We start from the raw sequence: 26,846 nt of genomic DNA, 5'->3' as shown, positions 1-26,846 counted from the left end.
TATTAAATAAGTCTTTATTATTATATGAGTCTTTTTTTACATTATAAAAATCAAACTAATTAATCCCAAACTGATTAATTTCTCTTGTAAATTTCTTAATTTTAGTATCAAAGCACACGATAGTGTGCTTTGATACTAAAATTAAGAAATTTATAAAAAAATAGAATTAATCTTTTGATTTTAAAAAGCTTTTATATACACATACATATGTATATGTATGAATAATATTTTATTACAATTACAATAATTATAATTTGTATAATTATTATAAATTATGATTATTTGATCGTTACTTATAAAAAATTATATTATAAAGTATTACAATATATATTGTACTACTTTATGATATAATTTTTATATGTATACATATATATACATACAATCTATGAAATTCTAAGGAAAATTAAAATATGTGGATGATCTATGAAATCTATTGTTATATCTGATTTTCGATTGATTAGTAATACAATAGAGCATTTTAAGGGTGGGCGTTTGTCAGTTCGTTTGTTATACGATTTCCCAACTGATAAATTAACTGTTGCAAAAGCACATATCCGAGAAAACACATGCTGTGAATTGCGTAAGAATGGAATGTGTCGTCGATAAATTTGCGCATATGAGATTCTTGAATCTAAGAATAGAGCTCAAGAAAGATTTTACGAAATCGATCGTAATTAATGGTTTGTTGATGAAATTTACGACGTGTTAGATCGTATCAAATAAATGAAATATCATAGAAATGTCGGTGAGAAGTCTGAAGTTTCCAATGAACACCGGTTGCATCAGCACTAATTTAGAATTAGATAGGTGGCAGATGGTTGTTGCAATAAGATCTAACAATAAGTTCTTACTTGTTGCAATCGAAATGCTTTTTATGTTATCAAATTTATTCTTGGATACGTATTATATTTTCGCCTGTTGATTATGCCGATTTTTGTTTTATAACACTTTGCACATAATTAAAGTATTCAATTTTTTCCATTACGGAAATTATGATTGCTATGATTCGTGTTATTTGTCAAGGTTGATACTTTTCTGTTACATATTATTGATTTTCACATCTTGATTTGAATGTCATATACGCGGCAAATTATCATTTAAGAATCACGTTCGCTAAACTTTTGATAATTTTACGTTGAATCAGACACGTCAGACATGAATAATATATAAAACATTTCACTTAGTTTAATAATATTTAATCTTTTGATAATTGGATGCTTCTGCGAATCGTGGTTTAACATGCAAAATATTTTATTGAAATATTTTTTCCGATTTTTTCATTGATTCATATTTATGTAATCGAATAAATTCATGATTAATAATTACTTTGCACTTAATAAGTATTAATTATGATCTATATATCATGCTAGGAAAGACGATTTAAGTCATATTCTTGTGTTTTATGTATAATTTGCATCGAGAAATTCTAAATAAAATCCGTAGTTTATTTTATAATCCGATAACGAGTCCATTTATATTAAAATGAGCAAAATATGAATACTCTTGAGAAAACTTGAGGTCTTTTCTTATTTACATTCACGTAAACATGTGATATTAATAGTCAATTAATTGAGCCAAAAAAGACAAAGAAGAACACAAAATTGATAATTACTAATCAGAATGTCTGTAAGGATCTTATCATTTTGTTCTTTCCAAACTTTTTTTATCGAAATCAGCACATTTTTCAACGTCAGCAGTGCAAGCAACTGCTTTTGCACAAACGGGTTTATTTATCAGAAAAAACGTGCGCTGCACATTAATCGTATTTCGCATTTGCTAAAATAAGTTTGTAAAAATTTCGCCGTATTATTTACAATTTATAAAAATAATATTTTGTTACTTACAAACAATGCAATATTCGGCATTATTACAAGATCTTCTTCCGTCCCGTTGCTCATTTCCGGTATGTAAATCAGTGGATGCAATGATTTCGTTGATAACGTACCGTTGTCATTGAATACTACATCTGAATGCTCTAACACTTCTCTGAAACGAAATATGCCATGGAATAATGTTAGCATCCATCATTATATTCACATCATTAATATACATTTATGAATATGTTTTCTATAATTTTTGAAAATATTCTTTTCAACAAATCGAATATATATTATTGAAGCAAGAAAATATATTTTATTGAAAAATAACTTTATATATTATAATTAATTATTTTTAATCCAACTATATAAGTAGAGTATGAATTTAATTTATGTTATTTATTTTTAATTGAAATATTAAAAAAAATACGTTTATTTATTTTTTTGTATGTATATAATCATTTCTTTTCTGTTAACATTACTCTTTTCCCTTTTCCTTTTTCTTCTTTATTTCTACTTACTTTTTTCTAAATATACATTTATTCGTTTAAATGAAATTTAATTCAGAGATTGTTGACTAGTAATGAGTTTAAAGTATTTCAAGAACGACCTTAAATATTCAGTCACACAAATGTAACTTGCGACACAATGCAAATTTGTTGCGCTTGAATGCCAGAGACGAAAAATAAGAGCGTAATTGGACAGCGATGACAGAAGGTCAAGTGTACGTGAGACAGGTGTAAACTAGATTTCGCGTCCATTCATTAATTATTATTTACAACATCGCTTTATAACCATTTCTTCCTTACATTCTTGAACATCATTAATGATTGAGCGACCTTCGGTTTTCATGATTATTATTCATTTTTTCTTTTTTATAAAACACGAACATGTAATTTTATCATTTCTACCGCTCGGTTTTTCCAGAGACCTTCCTCAATATACTTTTTTTTTGTGTACGCCTTAATGAGGTTTTATCAAGTATTATAATGATATAAAACGCGTTTTTTTTAAATTCTCTAAAGCTCATATATGAATTTACATATAATCTTTAATTTTGAATTAATAAAAAAATGATTCATATATCTGTTTCTAAGAAACGTAAAATGAATCGATTTACATATTTTATTACTCACTTGTACACGTAAGGACCAACTTGTTGGAATCGCAGCTTGCTCTCTCGACCATCTAGGTATTCCTCGTGATTTGTTATGTTAAAGAGGTAAACTTTTAAATAAACGTCGGCTTCAGGTTTCCGCCACAATTCGAACATCTCGCCTCCCTCGCTGAATGTCGCTTTCCATTGAAAAAGTAAGTCGTAGGGGTGGAACAGTAGTATGAAGCAACCGGATGCAATACCGAGCAAGCCCAGAATTATCAGCATGAAGGTATCTATGGGCAAAAAGGAAAAATACGTAAAATAAGCGCGCATAATCGAGGAATCTTGAAATTATAGCGGAAGGATGAGCAAAAAAACTTGGCGTTTCTCGTGGTTGAGAAGATACCACTAATCAAGTTATCTTTCTAATAAGACGGTTTCTGTGGTTTTCTCTAAGCTATTTTCCGCATATATATTCTAGTTGTTGTTCTTCTGAAATATATAGGTATTAAGTGATGAAACTATTAGCTTTATATAATAATTTTGCAAAAATGATCTATTCATTTATGAATTAATTAATGTTTAATTACTTTTAATAATACATAATAATACATTTTAATAATACTTTTAATAATACATAATTTTTTGGAAACTGTATGTATGCATTATTTATATTTTATTTATCATCGAGAAATAATACACAAATATTTTACAAATTATTATATGTTGCCATCAAATTTATATTAACATGATCAATTTTCTTTCGTCAAAAGTAAAACGGTATATAATATGATAATATAGTTAAAGCAATGGAACAAATATGAAATATAATACATACAATTGTTTCCATAATTATTCATTTAAATACAAAAGATATAATTACTCTATTCCTTAAACTTTTTTTATTTTATTGCCTCTATAAATCTACGAATCTTGATCTTAACGTTGATTTCAGCGACTTTAATCGCGGATAAAAGATTATAAAGAAGAGAACAATTCTAAATTTCGTAATTTATATTTAAGAGCTGAGAAATATCCTGTTCTTACTTTAATCATTAAAGCGTTACTTTTGCAACGAGCATTATTGCGATATTAGAATTACAATATATGGCAGTCGGTCAAGCGAATAGCGCTGATTTCTCGATCTTATATATTACGCGATCCATTCTATGATTTTTTGCCGTTAAGATGAGAAACGGTACTCAATCGTTTGTCTGATGAGTCAAACAGGCACATATTTCGAAAGTGAAATCAATTTTTTACTTACAATTAACTACCTTGTATTCTGCATAAATATTAATGCTTGTTATTTAACTCATTTAACATTCAATTTTTATTAAACTAAAGCCATAAATTCAGTCATTTTGATTTTTCATCGGATTTTAAAATAATATTTTATAATTAGTTTATGCTTTAATTTGTTTCATAGATTGTTAGAATGATATCTTGGACAATAAGATGTTTATTGAGAAAAAATTAATAGTAATAAATAAATAAATAATCTTTTTTTAATCTAAAAATTTGTATTTCACTTGATATAAAGCTGTTTGTAATTTAATAATCATAAGGAAAAATAAAAACCAGATATTAGAGTTAAAAGAGAATGTAATTAAAAAGTACTTACATTAATTTTTAATTAATTTAATTTTTGTGTTTTGCAAAAATACATTTTTTTATTAATTATATATTTTTTGAAATATTTTTATAAAAACAGTAAAGTTATTAAATCTAAAAATAAATATGTATCGATAATTAATATTATTAATTATATTCACAAATGTTTACTGAGATGTGTATATGTACGTGCGTATTGTGTGCAGCTATATATACTATGTAATATATATCAAGGTAAACGTACCACGCAAATCCTTGAAAAAAAAAATGAGATTTATTACGCAGCTGTCACAAACACATACGAATATCTGCGCATTATTATGTTATCGTATATTTTATCGGGTCCAGGGAAGCAACAATAAAGAAAAACCTTGAAATGCCTTGGATTTCTTTAAGATTAAAAGTGAAGGACTTTGTTACGCTTCCAATATCTTCGGAAAAGAGACGAATTTATAGGTCTTAATCTTTTGTTCATATGATTTGTTCTTTAATATACCGCCATAAAATTTACTATGCGTAGTTTGTTCGTCTCAACTCTCTAGATGGGACAAATTTATTTTACATGCTGTCCATCACTTTAAATATGTATTACATGGAAAGTAATTTATTTTTCTAATTACATATATATAGTTCTTTTATATATCCTATATTTTTTAAAATTTATAATTAAACATTTGCTCACTTATTGCAAAACTTAAAAATTTTATGTTTAAAAAAATTCTTTTCTATTGTTAAAAATATTGATATGTGAACATTTTTTTATTTAAAAAAATTCACAGTGTATAAAATTAAAGCGCTTTTTATTTTGTATATTACTCTCGATTGTATTAATTCTCTAATCATACACATATTTAAATAGTTAAGAAATGAGTAATCAAAATGAGTAATTCAATTACCATATTAAAAGATTTCATAGTTAATAAATTATACATTTGCAAATCAACAATGTAATATGTTACAAGTAATATCTTCATATTTCATAAATGTATTGATAATGATTTATGAAGATAATATAGAAACTTATATGAAAATAAAAAGAATAATAATAAAATGTTGCCAAGAGAGCATTATGGTTTGTCATTGAACAAATCGCAGTTGCTATAAATAATCATATGAACTAGTCGAAACGTACACATTCGAGTATCTTTAGATTTTTATAAGAAAGAGAGAGAATGACATATTCCCAATAACAATCAAACGTGATACAAGCAATTTTTTTCACTTTCTGAGTGCACCGTATAAAAAAATTTTTTTTACTGAGAAATATTTTTTTATCAATCAAGATATAAAGAAGCAAATGTTAATATTATAAACTTTGGAAAAACTGAAAATAGAAAAGAATGTATATATAAAAAATGAATTATTTTCTAAAACAAATTAATAATATATAATTTAAAATCATAAACATGCTAAAAAGAAAACGAACGAGCTACGTAATGATGACAGTGGGGGCAATGTTTTGAAGAATGAATTATATTAAGCAAAAGATTAAAACACAATTCTATCGATTATCGCACTATCGTAATCATTAAGTAATCTCCTCATAAATCATAGATGGAAGCATACCGATGCGTATCGCGGAAAAGTAATAAATTAAAGAAATTTATTCACTTGCTTGCGCGCTCGTGCGAAGGACACCGATCGGAAGCGCCGTTCGATATCTCGAAGGGTCGAAGATTATCTCGCTGCACTTACACGCACCTGTATCGCTATCTTACACAAATCAGTCTTAGAATAGCGCTGCTCATTTGAATAAACACGGGCATAGATCGTACAATAAAAAATCTGTTTATTTTCAAAGCAGTTATATAAGCTCAAATTGAAGCACGCTACACATCTGATAGGTATTTTACATTTATGTTATACAATTTGTAATTTATCTCTTGGTGACCTCTTTATTTTGTTTGATAAAAGGTGCTAAAATATTGCACAAGTTAAAAAATGCAAATTATTCATAAGAATTGAAATACTTAGATGCAACATGAAAATAATATAAATAAATATATGTATATAGGTACAACACACATAATTGCTATATTTGTGTTAGGGAACTTTTTTCTCCTTGATATGTCTCCTTATATGTTGTATATTTTTGCAAGCATTTGTCGATTTTGAATAATATAAAAATTATTAAACATCGGGAAATAATTCTATTCAAATTCGGCTGTGTTTAAGATCAATTTTAATTCTTTTATATATAAATTACATTTATATATTAAATTAAATTTACATATTTTCGATAGTTTTAAGAAGAAAATTAAATAAGGAAAATTTTCGAGAAAAAGAAAGAAGTTATTGTTTTAATGATGATATTGTTCTCTAGATACATTTATCTTAATTAGAAATTGCGATCAGAGGATAAAAATAAACTTTAATGAATAAGGCGATATGTACATATTTACACGTTTGCTCATGTCTAATGTTGTCGCAGTTATCGATATTGTAGAGAGAATATTTTGCTCTCGCCTATTGCAAGATCGTTGGTAAGCTATGCAACTATGTCGTAATAATTTTCCGACGGTAATCGAGACGAGACTGCAAATGCATGATCAAATAGAAAGCGCATAGCTGTACGGTGTCTCTATATTCTACATTGTTTTACACTTAGCACAGAAATGACGTACACACATAATAATTATATCTGTATGCATCAGATAACTTGAATACAACAAAATTATTTCAATTTTTTATATTGACGTTTTAACTTACAAATGTGTGTCAAGCAAATCAAGGTAAAATATTTAATAAAAGTACATAAGTCAATAAAGCAGAAGTCAATAAATATTCTAACATCTACTTGTCAAAATATCTATAAAATAATTTCATTGTCGATCCATTAGTTTAAAACACATTAATCAAGTGATTCGAATTCTAATTTTCCCTAATTTCTATGACATTTAGCGCAACAAAATTCGCCGATAGTTTATTTCTTCCGACATTTTCACCGCGGCTAAATATAATTTAAGAAAACGATGTGAATTTCTCTCTCCTGTGCATTTTAGCTCGCTGTTGCCTCACGTTCTACCATTCGCGATAAAAATCGATTTGATAATTCCATGAAGTTAGTCGTCGTCAAATTTCATTGCGGTTAATTTTATCTACGTGGTTTGCGGCAAAATGCCGTTTAACATTTATTATTGAACTGGTCCGGCCGCGTTCCGTTTATTTCGCGCTCCTTTATCAGATGACAATCCCTGTCATCGGGTGCGTTTCGTGTTCATACAATTTCGCATTTTTTTGTCGACATTCTTTATTTCGCCACGGGTCATTAATAAATCCTCGAATGGTGATTACTATCGCGCGAAAACGCGACCATTTTAAGAAATTTTATCCTATCATTCCTGAAATGCCAGTTTCAACATCTGTAAATACTGGTAATTAGTCTACATATTTCCGTATGAGTAATTGCATATAGACGTGCTCTTTCGATGCTTTTTTTCGGAATAATATTTTATTTTATTTAGAAACTTTATTTTATTTAAGTTTATTATATTTTATTTTATTTTATAAAAAAATTATATTCGTGGCATTTGTATACCTATAATAATTATGATGAACTTTTGAAACGCGAATGTGGGATATATGAAAAAATATATCATAGATTCTTTATTCTAAGTATTATTTTTATATACATATATGTATGTACAATATCTGTGATATATAACACGAAGCATTTGCATTCTCTTTAATATTTCTGACACAAATGAGAGTCAGTGTTTAAAATTATAATTTTAAATTACAAGAAGATGTTAAAATATTTATTTATTTTTTAAAAATATTTTTTGAGCACGATAAATGTAGCTCTTCTAATTAGGCAGTATTATTTAAAGCCGTGAAGTAATCTTTTATAATGACTATTTTGTGGTAAGAGATGCACATCAAAGCGATCATGGAAAAATTTAAAAACAAAACAGGCTCTTAATTATCGAACTGGTTCGAGAGATATTTGATGCGTAAGTATATTTATATTCTTATGAATGAAGAATTCTTGTTTGAAATGTCACTGGAAATGTCACTGGAAATTTTTGTCGATCGATATTGTTTTTTACTTTGTAACGGTACTTTTTATAATGACTATTTTCTGGTAAGAGACGCACATTGAAGCGATCATGGAAAAATTTACAAACAAAATAAGCTAATTATCGAACTGGTTCGAGAGATACCTATTTAACGCGTATTTTTATGAATGGAGAATTCTTGTGTGACGTAGAAACGTCACTGGAAATTTCTGTCGATGTTATTTTCTTACTTTGTAACAGAAACCGGTTCTCTCTGATCAAACCTTTTTTCTATAAGTTTAATATTATCATCTACCTAAGGAATGTTCCATTACGTATATAATCCGTAATTATACATCGTTCGATTTTATCGGATTAATAATCGATTTCCCATCAATTGTGCAGAATAATTACAACCATAATGATAGATGTGTCATACAACAAAGGATTTTATATAATGATATATTTTAACACGTATCATTGAAATCTGTTTTTATATAAGACAAGTTGCTAAAAATTTGACATTCTTTGATAAATGTTATATTCTTTGATTAATTTTAAATTCTTTTGAGTTATATACTTTATTCGATTTCAAGTTTAGAATATACTTTAAACGAGAATCTTAATTAAAAAATTATTATATTTACAAAACTAGGAACTTATGGAAAGATCGAACATATATGTATTTAAAATGTAACATTTTCATAGGAAAGAAATGAATTTCGTAACAATACTTATAGAGGATTTCTATTTGTCTTTTCGGAACAACATATCATCTAATAGACACGCAGACGCTTTGTATGTATATGTAAACCTATAAAAATGATAATTAGGTAGATAAATGCGAGCTATCATCTGAAAAGACGCCTGTGTTTTAGGTCAATGATAAAATTACGTATTGTACAGGATGAGAAAGCATTAGCTGTGGGAGATACATCGCGACTTGATAGCTAACTGTTCGGTCCATTCATGACGGTGTGTTCCGTTAAAACAGATCGAGAAACTTCCGTAGATACGATCATCATTATATTCTTCGCGCGTAGTCAATAATGATCGGCGGCTACCAGTTACGAACAACGTGCACATGATTTGAATGCGACAGAAGGATACACGCTGCGTATATATGGGGCGTTTTATTTTCGGCGAGTTTAATTTTGCAAATTGTTTATCTGCGCTTCGAATGTTTAATGCATGAATGACTTTCCTATTTACGGCATTTCGTTTTTTGACGAAACGCCATAAATCAGCATATTATTGAGATATAGAATTTGCAAAGGCCAACAGGCTAAACAATTAAGATACGCAATTTATCGCACGTTCGTATGAGAGAATTTAATAGAACATTTTTTAAACAGATATATCAATTTTTATGAGATAATGTAATTTGTAATTCAAAATTTAACGGGACATTAAGTCACTATATGTGTAATGATTGGAGATTTAATTACAATCACACAAATATGCACATATACTTTAAAGAATCGAATATCGTCATTTTCTTAAGCAAATACATTTTTGGATTAATTGAAAATTCTACTTGTTTCTCTTCGTACAACAATTTCTGTGACAGGTATCGTTTCGTGACACCTGCACTTGTCAAATTTCGAAACAATACGTTCGCTAAAATGCACACATCGTACAATACATATTTTATTCGCATAGCCGAGACCGCTTAACATTCACGTCTTATTCAGACGATAGTAAACGTGCATTACTAATGCGAAATAAATTCGTACTCGTGCGGAAGTATTTCATGCTACTTGGACAACTCGAATTTTAGGGTGATGATGAGGTACTTGTAGGATAGTGAGGTCGCTCGCGATTCCGACATCTCTCTACCATTTTACCTATCTCAATACATTTTCTTTTTTCTTTCTTTTTATTGCTCGCCGGGCATTAAATTACATATCGCTTACGGTGCGGTTTATTTGACACGGTTACACGTAGCCGCAGATTTTAAGTCGGTCGGCGACTTTTATTCATTCGAACGGGAATAAAAGAGTATGTGTCACGCGTAACATGCTTTTGACCGGCTTTTACTTTCATGCACGAGTATGCATGTAAAATATTCACATGTTCGTTAACTCGTTTTCTTTTCAATAAGTGAGTTCAAATCAATATGATTAATTCGCTTATTAGCTAAGCATTTTTATCTCTTTTAAACACTATATCTTCTCGTTGTTAGTTAGCGCTATCTTTGTAATTATATTGTAATAATTGTTGTATTTGTCGTGAGTATGATAAATTAATGAAATAATACTTGTAATTATGCGATAAAAACATGTTGAAAAAATTTCCATGAGTAAACGATGCAATAAATTTGTTCGTAGTTTATAGCTACATTTAAAATTTAATCCGATGAGAATCATGTTAACCATAGAATGTATTTAACAAGACGGTTATAAATTTCTATATATTGTATATATTTTCTAAAGATATAAATTTGTTATTTAGATAAGTGCTATTTAGGTAACCATTTCTTTAAATATTTTTTTGTAGAGTGTATAGGTATATTGATATTTATATAATATATATACACACACGTGGATAGGGAATTCTTGAGAATTTAGAACCAGATGGATTTTGAATGCTGATTTATATATATATATAAATGCTACTATCTGTGCAAAATTATTACCAAGACAGTTAACGGTTTTATCGTAGAATAGTCCGACCAGAGAGAGTATTAAAACAAGTTTGATGAAACCGGAACTCTAAATAGCCTTCGTCACGAAATAAATCGTCAGGTTTTATTTTTATATCGCTACATACTACATATATACCGCAAATATGCAAATATGATCAAATGAATGTAAAGTATGTGATTTAACAATTGAACAAATGCATACACGCCTCACAAAAGTTATATAATGAAATATTATTAAATGATATTACGATTTGAATTAGAGATATAATTTGATGAATATCACTGATAAAGTTGTTGTAATCGTAACGCAATAGTTGTGGTGCACTTAGAGATATTCAGTAGAATATCTGAAAAGCGAAAGAAAGCAATACAAAACAATGAAATTATTTTATAGATATTTTGACAAATAGATGTTAGAATATATATATTGATTTTTGATTATTGACTTATGTATTTTTATTAAATATTTTACCTTGATTTGCCTGACACACAAATTTTAAGTTAGAACGTTAATATGAAAAATTGAAAATATTTTGTCGTGTTCGAGTTATCTGATGTATACAGATCTAATTATTATGTGTGTGTGTGTCATTTATTTTGAGACATTTTGATTAATTAGAAAAATAATTACAAAAATAAAACTGGTCTTTCTGTAAACATTACATTTATTTGCTTATTTGATTTATCTTGAAAGAGAGCATATATCTGTAATTTTGTGTTTTGCCGACATTTTTTAAGAATAAGCTTACAATTCTTTAAGCTATTTATGCACAGAATTGTTCAAAAGAGTTTGAGATTCTTGACGATGCGTGTGTCCCGGACGAGTAACCAAACGCGAAACGTGACTTGCCATTAAATAGCTCATCAAGTCAGAATCTATAAACAACGGATCGTATCCATATTTCTTTGTTACGATCAATACAATTAAGCACATTTGTTAGCTATAAACTATTTTGTGTTACAAATACAAGTGCATAAGCAGATGATCGCCAACGTGCCGAAATGCATGACAGTATCTCGGATCTATATAACGGCGATTGTTTTTGCACGAATCAAACATTTCAGCACGTGTCGCTTGACGTTGCAATTTTCGAGAGATTACGGCATGAAAATATAAAATAAATAAAACTGATCGTAAAAAGATTTTTTATTCTTTCCGTGGTTACTTTATGATCCAAAAAGCTTTTCTTTTTTATAATCGTAATAGTTGTAGAAATATTTTGATTTGTCTTTCAGTCATTCAAACGTTATTTGCACGATGTTCAGTGAAAGATATTTTAGTTTATTCTATGCGCGCGTAACTGCAAATCTACTAAGCAAGTTTCCGAAGCCACTAATAGATTTACGAAATAAAAAGGACGCGTATAAAATTGCATACTTTATATAAGTTGCATACAAGAATGCATATTACGGCGTAATAAACATTGGAGAAAAATATTTTTATCCGATAATTTGCAGGAATTACAGTCGTCATAGAGAATCGTAATTATCGAAATAATCATAATTTCTCGGCATGGATTTTGTCAGATGATTATGTGTGTTGCATCCTATTGCACGAGCAAAAACCGAATATCAGCATGTAGCATGTTGCGCGACAACTCTATTTCTTAATGATTCATATACAATAGCGAATATGCAATTAAGATCAGCGCGACTCGATAGTAAAGTTGTTACAAGAAAGTGAGTATTAATCACGTTTATAGCTCGTTAATTAAAACTTGCTTCTTATATGTCCTTTTTCTTTTTTTGCCAATTAATTTTTTGTCATTCTGTCATTCTATGAAAATGCATTACCTATTAAATGTGTTAAATCTAGATCACGCTTTTTTATATACTTATTTTTAGAAACTTTTTTAGATGCACTTGACACTTGTAATTACTTTTTTAAATGTTTATTAGCAAGTTGAAATTAAAATACCTATCGTAAATTTTGTAATACGAGAAATACATATAAAACCTTTTGTACCTTGTATCTCTCTTTCTCTCGATAAATATGAAAGCATTCAGTTATCTATCTAATTATTTTCTATTCTTTTTTCGAAAGAAATAGAGTTATTATGCATTGTTCATAGTATATAAATTATATATATTGCGCACTTAACCGATAATCCGATAGTATAAGTGCTTGTTTGTAATTTAATCGATTACATAGGACGTATAAAAATTTTTTTTCGAGAAATTTTCAATGCTGCAATCAAGCGAAAGCCAATATTTCGCGCTCGACTAAGCGGAGCGATATAATCGAAATGAAGCAGTACTTTCGGTTTGGCGCTCGCTTTTGTTTGTTGTCCTGAACTATATCACATGCTTAAAACTAGTTGTCTTTAATTATATATGCGCATCGCAGATTGCACGGTCGATTACTTATATATTTTTTTACATGGAAAAGGGCACGATCTTTTTGAGACCGAGTGATCGCCTGTAATCTTTTTGCGATATGCAATTGAAAAATTTACATTTGCATCGAAAAAAAAAGAAAAATATGGTGTATTATTATAAAAATGACGGCAAATTAGTTTTTATGTGACAATCTTTTTCTTTTGCAATTACGTTCTATTTTTTAAATGTTTGTTTTTATATGAATCTTATTTTAAATAATGACTTTTAGATAAATTTGTGGAAGTTTATAGTCATAAAATAACAATTAATTAAATATAGTTTAGTACGATTTGATTTCTCTTTCGGGACATACATATTAGCTAAAGATTAGTGTCAAGGTAGTGAACACATCTATATAATAAAAGAAAGGCTCATCAGATATATATTTTGAATTTAATAGTTTGGATTTTCAAAAAGATTGCATGTTCTTTTTTTGAAGCATTAAGGTACACTGAAAAAATTGTTAACTTGATTATATCTCTCAACTAAATTACTATTTTGTTAGTTGAACATATATTAGAATTTAAGTCAAATATACGTTTTGTTAGATTTAACATGTTATATTTAATTTAAATATATTAACAAAATAATATTTAGTTGAAAGATTTAGTCAAGATAACAAAATTTTTTTTATTTGCGTTATTCTAAATTTATGTCTTTCTTTAAGATATCCAAAATAAAATTATCTAAATAATTACATATTTTTATGATATTTTTAATTATAAATTGAAATAATTAAAACGTTAATAAATAAATAATAATGCACAACTATAAAAACCGGATCTATCATAAATTTTCTAAATATGTCTTTTCACGAATCAAAAACGGATTTCCGCAATTAAAAACAGGTCCTATGTTTATGGAAATTACAGTGCTGTAGAGGTTACACTCGCATTAAATCGAGTCTCATTTATTTTCTTTCTTTTACACGTTTATATATATGGTGTATGGAGTCTCGAATTTATGTGTCGTTTTGATTTGTCTCTGATCGCGAAATTAAATAGTCTCTGTTACTCGATCCTGAAACGAAACTTCCTATTACTTACATTTTGGCCATCTTCCTTTGCGATCAGGATCAGAATACACTGGTAGAGCAGTATTAAAAAATCTATTCACCATCACCGAGGATTTTCTTCGAACGTTGCTCGAAACTCGCGGCAATTTTTTCTCATCCTGCTCGCCCGATCTGTCGGAATCAAAATTGGCATCATTCGACGGATAATTTCGACAAGACAAAAAAGTATTCCAAATTAGCATGAGATCCTTCATATTTTCGGCACAGTTCAGTCTTTCGGGTTGTTGCTAATCACGAGGATAGGCGATTTGCGACGTGTCGCGGTTGACAATCAAGACAAGTATCCGCTTCTAGCTCTATGACGGCTTGCGGAATTAATCGGCTCGCACGTCGCGCGATTCCTAATGCTATGTAATTTTCGACGGGCAGACTCCCGTCAATTATATGTCATTTCGACACACCCCTCCGCACTTCTGAATTAAATCTCAGTACAAAGACCGACCTTTCACTTTCTTCTGCGCGTTTCGGGTTTTTTGATCGACCGAATATTCGTCACTTCTCGCAAATGACCTTGCTGATGTTGAAATTCTTTTCTTCCGGACTTTCTTAGTCGCTATTATATCTTCGAGGAATGTACAACAATTGCCAATAATCGTATACGTTTTTGAGATAATGTCGCGACTATTTCGATGAAGGAATGTTCATCTCTCCGAAACTTATCAGCGCGAGGTGCTCGATCACACTTCGCCGATTGTTTAGGATCGTCTGACTTTTGTCTATCTCCACCACCTGTGTGTCACCTCACTCCTCGCACGGTGTGTGCAGTATACACTTCAATGCAAGAGTGGCGGGAACTTGAATCGGTACGGATTTGAAAAATATGCTGCTCCCACCTTGGTGGACCACTGTTGCGTTGCTCGTCGCCGATTGTCGCGGCGAGCACCGGTAAGCACGTGGAACACCGGCCAATCCCGCCAATCGAATCACAAAGTACCGATCCCACCGTGAGGGAGTTCAACAAGAGCTCCCTCAATACCTGTTCTTGTGATACATAGGGAATTCTCCAGTTTTTTCAACCGGAGGAAGGCGAATCTTCACGGTCGCTCGTTTAGTAGTTAATCAAAGGTTTTACTTCAGGGTGAGGTACTCTTTTTGGTGCAAAATGCTTCTCAGAATATCTTTTCATAGGTGACCGCCAGAATCGACCTTGCTCCATGTACTGATATATTCGAGCGTGTTTTAACTTGACGTTTCAAATATTTAAGAGCGTATAATTGTTTTAAAGAGGGTATTATTTTTATAAACGGATAATAATATACATTTAGAAAGTTATATTGAATATCATAAATTGAAGAGGTAAGGGGAACACGTTATTATTTATTATACAGACTAATGAGAGAAGGCTGACCGGTAATCTTGAAAATTCATAATTCAAAGAGAATACGACATAGAATTGTGTTTGTCGGGATATAACTATTATTTTTTGACTAAAGATATTTCTGGATTAAAGATTGAAATAAGAGAGTTTGATTAAATAATATCTAATTTATGCTTTTCAATTTATTTTGTTTACTTAATTATATTATTTATATAATATAATTATTATTTAAATATCATTTTATATAAGTATAATATAACACATCATCATTTAACATATACGCAATTGCGTCTGTGTCATTATGTCATATAATTATATAAAATTATGTGGTATTTATATATTTTTTATAAAATATAATTTGGAAATAACATTATATAATAGAGTAAACACACAAATATATAAAATCAAAAGATAAATTGAATTTTACCTCCTTTACTAGTTTTTTTTGTGTTTATCTCTACTGAGATTTTATGACAAGAATTAAATAGCTATTAAAAATGAGTTTATGAGATGTTTGTTACATGTTATGTGCATGCCTATATCTGTTCTTTATTCAGTATAGAATAGTAATGCGTTTCTGCTCTAAATCTGTTGATGTTGCATACAGTTTGCAATATCATCTTTGCTGATGAGAGCATCGTTTCATGATGTTAAGGACGAAAGAAAATTCTAGGTCCACGCACTTCAATATCTGCAATTTGCAATCGTGAATTTCCACTAGCATCTATTATGCAATTAGGATCGATTACTTTGTTATGCCATATCGCTATGCATCACGGTGCATATTAAATCCTACATTTTCGCGTAAACATAGAACTCTATACAAGATAGAAATAGCTCCGAGAAATATGGCTGCTTAAAAAGAAAAAATATAATTGAGGTACAATCGATTAAATTGATTTTGCTCATATTGGCCAGAAAAACCTTTAATACCGTCGCGTGTTTTGCCGCCGGCTGTAAACTAAGTCGACCGCAAACTTGCAACATTTGCGTGTAACGTTCACGTCCTTGTCGTTCAGTTCTTGCTCCTACAAGTTCGCGCGGCGTCATTGAACGCGTACAGTGAATAAGATTTGTCACGATTTTTACACGATTAAGTAGTATTGCTCACAACGGAAAACCGGTAACACTCACCGACTCGTTTGCTGGGGGATTCCCGATAGGTCAATTTATGTTCGAGATTCTTTCCCAGTTCATTTGCATTATAATTAATTTTCAAAGTCAAATTTATTTATAACTAATTAAGATTTTTTAGAATTACGATTCACATAGCATCCTGTTTAGTCATTATTTGAGAAATCTCTTCATTTATCAAGTATATTTAAACATTTTAGTATACAAATTATAAAACCACTTCTAGAAGTAATTTCTTTTATATATTAAACCATTCTATTATTTTGTAATTATATATAGATTATTTTTTGTGATTCGTGATATTTTTATTTTTTCACATATCTACTTTTACATTAATAGATAAGAAAACTTATTAATAATAATAGAGTGTGCTGAATCAAACAAAATGACGTACAGATAATAGCTAATAAACTAAAATGTTTACGAAGACAAAACTCTGATGAACATTTTATTTATTTCATAATAGAGAACACAAGAATTTTTTAATAATGATATCTTAATCTTATCGTGATATTTTTTAATAAATTTTATTTTATGTTATTTATAAATATAATTATCTCAATTTTCTTTAAAACTTCTCAGATAAATTTATCTTCGCGTATATTTGATCTACAACTTGCAATGTTTCTCGAATGCATTTTTCACGCTCATATAAGCAATATATATTTGACAAGTTTTATACGTCATACGAAATTTAATTAGACGAGATATATAATGATAAGATTTCGAAATAATTCCACATAACTACGAATGTGGGTGTCTGTAAAAGATACGAAGTCTTATAACGGGCTTTACCGGTTTTCGTAGTCAATGGCCTTGCGTGATACTCAAGGTCATTCAAATAAATAAGGATATTCAAATAAATAATTTGACTATAGGCCGAATTTCCGCTTTGCGGTTATCGACTTTCTTCCCCAGTACCTTGAACGGATATATTTTTTTTATCGTTTTTTTATGTAAATCGCCACACCTATTGCATTAATTGTAAGATCGAAAACAAATTGACGGGATACGGAATACAAGCTGCTAGGAAATATATATAGATATATCGATAAATCTTACATTCAACGATAAAATTGAATCATGAAATTAATGTAGTGAATTAATGAAAACTTATTTTCTTTTTTTGAAGAACTTTATCACATGTAAGTACAAGATCTTAGTATCATCCTCATTCAATCATTCCTTACTTTTAATGTTTAAATATACAATTAAACTGAAACAATGAAATTAAAAAAAAAGAAAAAAAAAACTCTTGTTTTTTGATATAATTGGTTTTCTATAAAAAGCTTTTATATAAGCAATTAAAAATTTGTAGAATTCGGAATTAATATTCGCAGTTTAAATAGATGATGAAATCGTGACATTCTTTAAATTATAGTAAGATAATAATTATTATAAATAATTATAAATATTTTTTAACTTTTCTGTGTCCTTCTTTTCGTGCTTTTTATGCAGTAACACCATTTTTACATTTATCTTCATTTTCTTTCAAAAAATCACACCTATCACTAATCAAGATCTACTTTCTTGGCAAATTATTGTTTAACGTTGTCACGGGCTATGAGCACCGTTGTATGTACAATACACTCACGTAATTTCAACTTTCATCGTCCCGTTAACCCCATATCAAAACGTTCACAATCAACGAAGCTTGAACTCGGCCATCGCATAGAACTTAGCATTATCAGGATAGTCGGTTTACCTATCATCCGCTCGTTATATTTCCGTAGGTATCAATATTGACTAACGACAACAATCCTGCTGATTCAGTTCGAAGGCATTCTGGTCGTTTCCATTTTCTCATCGCAGAGAGTTGAAAGGAAGCGATTTGCTGCTTAAATAAAAAAAAAAGAAACAAAGTCATGTCCCGACATTCGAGATAGTGCAATGACCAGACCAACAAGGTCTGCCAGTAAATTGCGTCGGTGTTTAAAATAGTGGATGCGTATTTTAATTACATCTATATTTTTTTTTATAAAAAAAGAATAAATAAATTGGTATTTCACAATTTTCTTGACTTAGCAGATATAGTACTTGAAATCTTAGAACAAAAAGAGTTTAAATAACTTATCGATTAAATTTTTCTAAGTTACCATTATTTTCTTTAGTTATTAAAAATCAATACGCAATATGTAAAACTCAATTGCTGTTATTCTAATCAGCAGTCGGGTCATAGTTATAAATTGCTTTATCGTAATCAAAACGAAGCGCAAAGGTTACTGTTAATTTGATTAATTTTGCGCATTTATTTTATATATAATCGTTGTTAAATTAGGCGTAAACTTGTTATAAAATTTTATTTATAATTATATAATTATATTGATACTATTGAATTCAATTTTCACGCTATTGTAATTGACGTATCGTAGCTAGTTATAAGAATAAAAAGAAAAGATTAATGTCGCTCCAGATAGAGAAAAACAAGTACGCAAACTTTGCTTCGAAAAAATATTTGTGCTAAGAAAAACGGAATGTTTTCCGTTTTGTGATTAGAATTCACAGAAAAATTACGACGCGTATTTGCGATCTAACAAATAGAAAAATTAATTCGCTTATATTTCCTCGTATATTTTTGCAAGTAACTACGCAAACTTTGCTTCGAAAAAATATTTGTGCTAAGAAAAACGGAATGTTTTCCGTTTTGTGATTAGAATTCACAGAAAAATTACGACGCGTATTTGCGATCTAACAAATAGAAAAATTAATTCGCTTATATTTCCTCGTATATTTTTGCAAGTAACTACGCAAACTTTGTTTCGAAAAAATATTTGTGCTAAGAAAAACGGAATGTTTTCCGTTTTGTGATTAGAATTCACAGAAAAATTACGACGCGTATTTGCGATCTAACAAATAGAAAAATTAATTCGCTTATATTTCCTCGTATATTTTTGCAAGTAACTAGTCATTGATAAGAAAGGTCAATTAAGAACTGATGAAATTGAAATAATATGCATTTATTACACGTGTCTTTCTAGATTTTTGCAACATCTACATCTATATATATTTGCAGCTTATTGTTAGACAAGTCGTCTAAAGTCTTATCTATTTTATATACGTTAATCTTGTTCATACATTAATATGACCAATGTCTTGGCCGCAATTGATAATTGTCGCTATCATATGCATGGTCGTGTACATACTTATAACACACGTTCTTATCACTCACGTTGACGCGCATGTGTTTAATTCGCATTCATAACGTTTAAAGGTAATTTTAAGAAAACGCGCTAACTTTACAAGATCATGTGTTATTTCGTTCTTACGTCACATTATTACATATTAAATTAATTGATATGTATTTATTATACAGCCACACTTGCTAAGATTGACAGTACAAAAAATGGGATTGTTAGAACAATAAATTATTGATAAAAAGTATATATTAAAAAATATCTTTATTTTTAATAAAAAAGATGTATGTGGTTATGTTTAATACAAAATTTTTAAATATACTTTATTTAATTTATTGTAAATTTGTCAAAGAAGAGTGTAACAATACAATCAAAGAAAACTATCGAAAATTAATATTAGTGAAAAATTTTGATATAAGTTAATTATTTCTTGTTTATCATTTTTACATAGCTGCAATATTCAAATATAATTTTTCTAGAAATATATTATTTAGCAATTAATATATGTATATATTGTAGTGTAATGTCCAAAAATATAAAAGGTATATAGATTACTGGTAAATTTGTATATTTCTTATACGCACAGATATTAAATAAATAATAAATAATTGTAATAACTTTCTTTTTTAATATGATATAAATGAAGATTATACAATGATTAATGATTAGTACACATTTTTCTATGAGTGTTTTGATTCAAATAATTCAAATAATCAATTAATTCAGATAATTAAAATAAAATTAACCGCAAAATATAACTATATATAATGCATATAAAATATAAAGCGGAGAGCACACACTTTTGCATAGACGCGTAACCATAAGAATCTTGATTGGTCTATAAACATATGCATAAGAAATTCAATCAATCAAATTTCTTATGCATATGCTTATGCGCTTATGCAAAAGTGGGTGCTCCCCGCTTTAGGCATAAGAGAATTGTATGTTATACGATAAAACAGTGAAGTGGAAATAAAACTAAAAAATTATCGAAAGTATAGACTATTTATACACAGAAAAAACAGTATCCTTGAAAGAATGCAAATATGCCTTGATTCAAGTATATTTTATCCTTATAATAGCGCCAAATATAAATAATTTTGAATAAAGGATAATTTATCCTTAAAACAAAGTGCAAAATATTCTTGGTTGAAGCTGAAATTTATTTATAAGTATTGCAAGGACAAGTAAGCATCGGATATAAGCGGTACTTTCAAATATATAATTCTTAATTCAAATGTATAACTAAGTTTGTTTTTACTATATAATGATTTTTAAAAGAAGAATATATTTTAAGGATAAAATATACTTTACACAAACTTATTTATTATTAAGACAAATAAAAATTTGTGATTACAAAGAGCATTCTGTGCTTAAATCAATCAAATAGCGTTCAAGAATAAAAATATACTTGAATCAAGGATTCCTTTTTTTTCTGTGTAAATATTTCATAGCAAAACGATTTTCTCGATATATTTCAAGTAACAAATAACCTAATATTGATATATTTTGTAACCATTGAAACTTCCCAATTTTATTATTTTAAATTAACATCGATAATATATAACTGTTTTGTAGATTTTAATATCTCATTTGTGATATTACATTGAAATTTTGGTATTTTATCACGTAGGAATGAATAATTATGACATGCAGGTATGACGCGATTGGAGATGGTAGCTTGCGGAAGTTTTACAACCATTGCGGCATTTTTGGTTTGAATTATACATCAATACTATAATCAATTTAATTTTGTCACACGAATAAAAAAATTGTTATTCCTAATAGTCTGTTGTCGGCACGAACATTCCTTTGTTATCTTATTTTACGTCATATGACATACATACATATATCGATCAAGCAAAAATAAAACAAGAATGATAATTTTTCTTTAACATTTAACAATCTGATATTTTAGCGAAATGACGCTTTTTCAGTAAAATAATAATTAAATATTTTTTTTCTAATAACTTTATATATAAATTTTTATATATTAAATACATTTAATTTTATGTAATTTTATATATAATTACACTTATTACTTTAACTGGCTCATGCATTTCTTTTTAATTTTGCAGCGTTACTATTCTGGAAAATATATTTTAATTTTGAAAAAAATTTTGTATACTTTTTATATTTTTAAATCACATAATTATTTTTGCAACACTCTTGTAACGATAAAACAACAAATGAATTTTATCTAATATGAAAGCATAAGATTTTTGAACTATGAATTGTTTAACCTTTAGTCGTCGATATATCCAAGTTCTTCTTTACGTTTTGATCTATTCTAATAATTTGTACTTTCACTTCCAATTTAAATGTGGCTGTATAATCTATAATTTAGCATATTAATTACGATTTTAATAGAAAGAATTTGAAAGTGTTGGCATGTGTTTCTATAGATCGTAAACGTTTTCGTGAGAGATTTCAAATACGTAATTAAATATGCGTGTGTGTAAAAAAACTTGAAAAACATTTTAGACGTAATTATAAATAAAGATAAGTATAATTTTTTTGCTTTATTCCTCAAAAGTGCAAAGTAATTAGAATTTATATCATGATGTGATGATTTTTCTATTTTTTACAATATATACATTTAGATCATTTTGACAGGGTCAAAAATCATATTTATCATTAATTATCTTTTTAACACTGCGTTTGACCTTTATAAAGAAATTCCTACATAACGTGGAAAAGAACGAACGATATGACGTCAATACTTAAGAATAAAAAGAAGTTTTGGAAGATTCCCCACAACTAAAATTAGCTTGTCACCCCAAAACGAGTTTCAAGTCGCGAATATTAGGTCTGTTCGTTTTGGCTACACTGGCCACACTAGTTCAGAGGTTGTCTTTTTTGCTCGACATTGAAAGGAAAAAGATAACCTCTGAATTAGTGTAGCCAATGTAGCCAAAACAAACAGACCTATTACTTTCAACATCACTACTTTAACGACAGAGATTCTTTCTCACTCTTTCTCTACTTCTTGCGCTTTTTGCGCAGATTTAGTTCTGCGTTGCATTTTAGAAGCAATATAAAATTGTATCTTTTTAACAGCATTCACAATTAAATAAAGAATATTTAAAACAAATAATAAGCACTACAATTTTAAAACTATTAGAAAAGCATAAAATTTAGAAATATTATTTATTATTTTTTTTTATTATTTAAAATCCAATAATAAGAAAAAATATCTGTATAGATAAACTGAATGTTGAACGATAATCATAATGCAATGTAAATAAAAGTTAATGTCTACATCATAATCATTGTGTTAGAATAACGTCAAGATAATGATTGTGCGTGTTCGAAGAGATCAGAATGAATAAACGTGATTAATCCCATAATTATAATTATTTATTATTTAAACATGTTAATGCTTCCCATATACACATATTAAGTTATCGCCCTAGGCACTAACATACTCTCTAGTAAGCCTGCTCTTCTTGTTTTTAAATTACATAAAATGTATTCCTATGTATAATTTCTTAATTATGTCAATATATTAATATATGTATGCACAATCTCTCACATATGGCAATTTACAGTTATTATATTAAAAATATTTTTTTTGAAAAAAAGAATCTTTTTTTATCATTTTGTCGCATTGGATTTATGCATAATAAAATGTATAAAGTATTTCTAAATTTGTTATCGCATTTATCACGAATTTTATCATAAATTTATTATAAAGTATTTTTCAATATAGCAGAATTTTTTATATTTTTTATATATTTTATTTTTTTTAAATAATAATTTTTATATCAGAAATGTATTTTGTTTAATTATAACACACGAGAGAGAGTTTAAATTTACTGCCATTAAATTGAATCGCATATAATGATCGTAAATTAGCAAAAGATTTTCAATTTTATTTCTGGTGAGCAAGTTTTACTAAGAAAACGACTTTCAGGAATCAAATAACTGAGAATTTTCATGTAAATTTATTATTACAATGCAATTTGTGAGATATTGCATATATTTTTGCATTATCATTATCTGTGCATACTGAGTAATTACTGAAAATAAAATTAACTTCAAATTTTTGAAATTGATCTATTTGTATCTTAAAATTCGGAAAAATTTTTAAAATATTTCTACATATTTTTTGTCCATTCTAAGATTAATGTAAAAGAAGTTACACAGAAAAATAATAAAAAATGAAAAAAGATTTATGCCATTCTTGATTTTCTTATTTTTGCTTTGTATAGTTAATAGAATATATTCGATTTCAATACTCATTTCATTTCAAGAGACGTCAGAAAATTTTTTCACACAATTACTACGCAATACTTGTGTTATTTTCCATCTATAATTTGCTTTTTCTGTTAAGGAACAAAGTACTATCATTTTGTATTAAATACATTGTATAATTAGACATAATGTGCGTATTTCTTAGTTTCGAGTTATCTAGAATTTATTTTCTTATTCAGCTCGAGGAACGATGATTAAAGCACGCTAATTTATACGTTATTATGAGTTAACTAATAGTAGAGGATTAAACATAATTCTAGTTCTATGAAAACAAGTTAATTATTTATAAATATGTGATGAGAAGTTTACTTTTAACAACAAATTTTTGAAAGTTAATCTGTTCATTATTTGAATTTAAAAAAAGGATTAAATTAAGATAATTATTTCGATAAGATATTTATCACATATAAAATGTTCTGTACGATATTATGATAAAATATTTTTTGATAGAATTATGATAGAATATTTTGGAAAAACTTTTATTTGCTACATAAAATTAACAATAATATAAAATCAGAATAATGTGAAAGATTATATGCAACGACAGATATATAGTCCGTTTTATGAAAATGCATTTGATTAGTTTGCAGAAATAGTAAAAAATAACAAAATAATCTTCGTGCAATATTTCTTGACAAGTACTTTTGCCGTTGCAGATAATTCGCACAAAAAATAAAAATGATAAATTACATACCTAAATTGATGAAAGAAGCGCGGGCACGTCAATAATTTTTAAATAAAATGTACAAATTAAGGTCATCACTATGAAATCTGGGATTAACCCTTGGTACCTTACACACAAGTACTGATTTCATAATGAAATTACTTTTTGATTGCGTTGATAGCAAAACCGGTTGTAGATTCGTCGAGTCCGCTGTATGTATTTCCCCGAGTTCTTTCCTCGCATTCCAGGCTCTTTCTACGCACCATTGTTTCAATGCCCCTGCGATATTCCTCATCTCCATAGCTATTACACCTGAAAAAATTTGGAATTTTACTTAATGTCTTTTTTAAACATCTTTATTATAGATATAAAAATAAAAATTTAACGTTTGTTAATATTCAAGGAAAATTTTAAATTTTGCGTAAGAAACATACGCATGCCGATTTATGCAATTCGAATATATTTCATTAAATTCTCTCTAATAGTTATATAAATTTAAATATAAGGTATCTCAAAATTAGTGGATCACCTGTTAATGACAAATTCTTGAGAGTATTTAGAAATGATTTTTCCTTAGCAAAAATGTCGAGACACTAATAATTTTCGAGTTATAAACAACGAGTCATAAAAATAAAGGATTTTTCGCAAACTAACGATAAACTTTGTGGAAATAAAATATTAATAAATCCGTTCACAAAATTCTTCAATTACTTTTAAATAGAGATAATTACTTTAATAGAATTTTAATTTAAGGCTTAGTTATGAAGATATATGAATAAGGCAAAAATTGGGAACATGCAAAAAATGATAGCTTCTCTTTACATTTTCTCTGAGGAAAGTATACATATCTATAATTAATCTCAGCATCCGTCATGAAAATTAATTATTATTTAATTTCATATGTTTTAAAATACATGTATGTGATAATTTATTTATTTATTGAGAGATATGAATGATAGGGTAATGTGTAGGAATATATTATCGTATAAAAAAATTAAGAATTTAATTAAAAATTTTAATTAATAAATGTTGAAGAAAGTCTAAAATTTTTCATTAGCTATATTTATATACACTATGAAATTAAATAAAAATAAAATATTAGATGCGGAAAAATTATTTGGGAAGCTATATGAAAAAAGCTATAATTTTCCTAAGTCTTATAACATTACTTACGGATTGCTATCCTAATATAATTCAACATTCTCTAACATTCGCGCGAATACACTGTGTTACACACGATCGAAACGCGAATTTCGAATGTCGAAAATTCGAAATTGTGAATCGGCAAAGATGCAACAGTGCAGATTCTCGACTTCTCCGACGTCTGTTTGTTCACTGAGTGTAGCCGCTGCCCCTCGACCGTTTTCACAACCACTCTACAAAATCTTGGGGTGATAACAACACCCAATCTCTACTGCTAGACAAATGAGAAAGAGAGAGAAAGATTATAAGAGAAAGATAAAACATCTTGTTACGTTTCTGTCATACTCTTTATATAATTCAATAAGCCAAGTTTAAGTTTTTTTCAGATGTACTGATAAATAGGCTACTTTTTACGTAGTTAGATATAATATACAATTATACAACATTTATCACAGTTCATTATTTATTCTACATACAAAAGTGTAAAAAAAAGATGAAAAATTGAGAATAAAAATTCCACATTTTTAAAAAATTTTCTTATTAATCAAATCTAGAAAACATTTTTTA

The 26,846-nt window shown here is 28.3% G+C and overlaps 1 protein-coding gene across 3 annotated transcripts in view; it reads right to left on the bottom strand.

Moving 5' to 3' along the window:
* LOC114931041 (scavenger receptor class B member 1) overlaps window positions 1-26,498 on the bottom strand; it is a 36,376-nt gene extending 9,878 nt beyond the window's left edge. Inside the window, exons 1-4 of one of the 3 annotated variants that reach the window (XM_085480948.1) lie at window positions 26,310-26,498; window positions 25,299-25,448; window positions 2,954-3,209; window positions 1,845-1,986 (exon numbers count right to left, since the gene is read on the bottom strand). In XM_085480948.1, the coding sequence (XP_085337074.1) occupies window positions 1,845-1,986; window positions 2,954-3,209; window positions 25,299-25,448; window positions 26,310-26,337 (576 nt within the window). In that variant the 5' untranslated portion in view covers window positions 26,338-26,498. Of the gene's footprint in view, window positions 1-1,844; window positions 1,987-2,953; window positions 3,210-14,600; window positions 16,023-25,166; window positions 25,449-26,309 lie in introns of those variants that run through there. The other 2 variants (XM_085480952.1, XM_085480944.1) reach the window with 2 other exon arrangements.
* Between the last annotated feature and the right edge of the window lie 348 nt (window positions 26,499-26,846).

This window comes from Nylanderia fulva, unplaced genomic scaffold (assembly GCF_048542155.1).
Source record: "Nylanderia fulva isolate GAGA-0341 unplaced genomic scaffold, ASM4854215v1 Scaffold1, whole genome shotgun sequence".
Lineage (NCBI taxonomy): Eukaryota > Metazoa > Arthropoda > Insecta > Hymenoptera > Formicidae > Nylanderia > Nylanderia fulva.
Note: the sequence above shows the minus strand (reverse complement) of the source record. Positions and strands in the feature narration are given on the sequence as shown.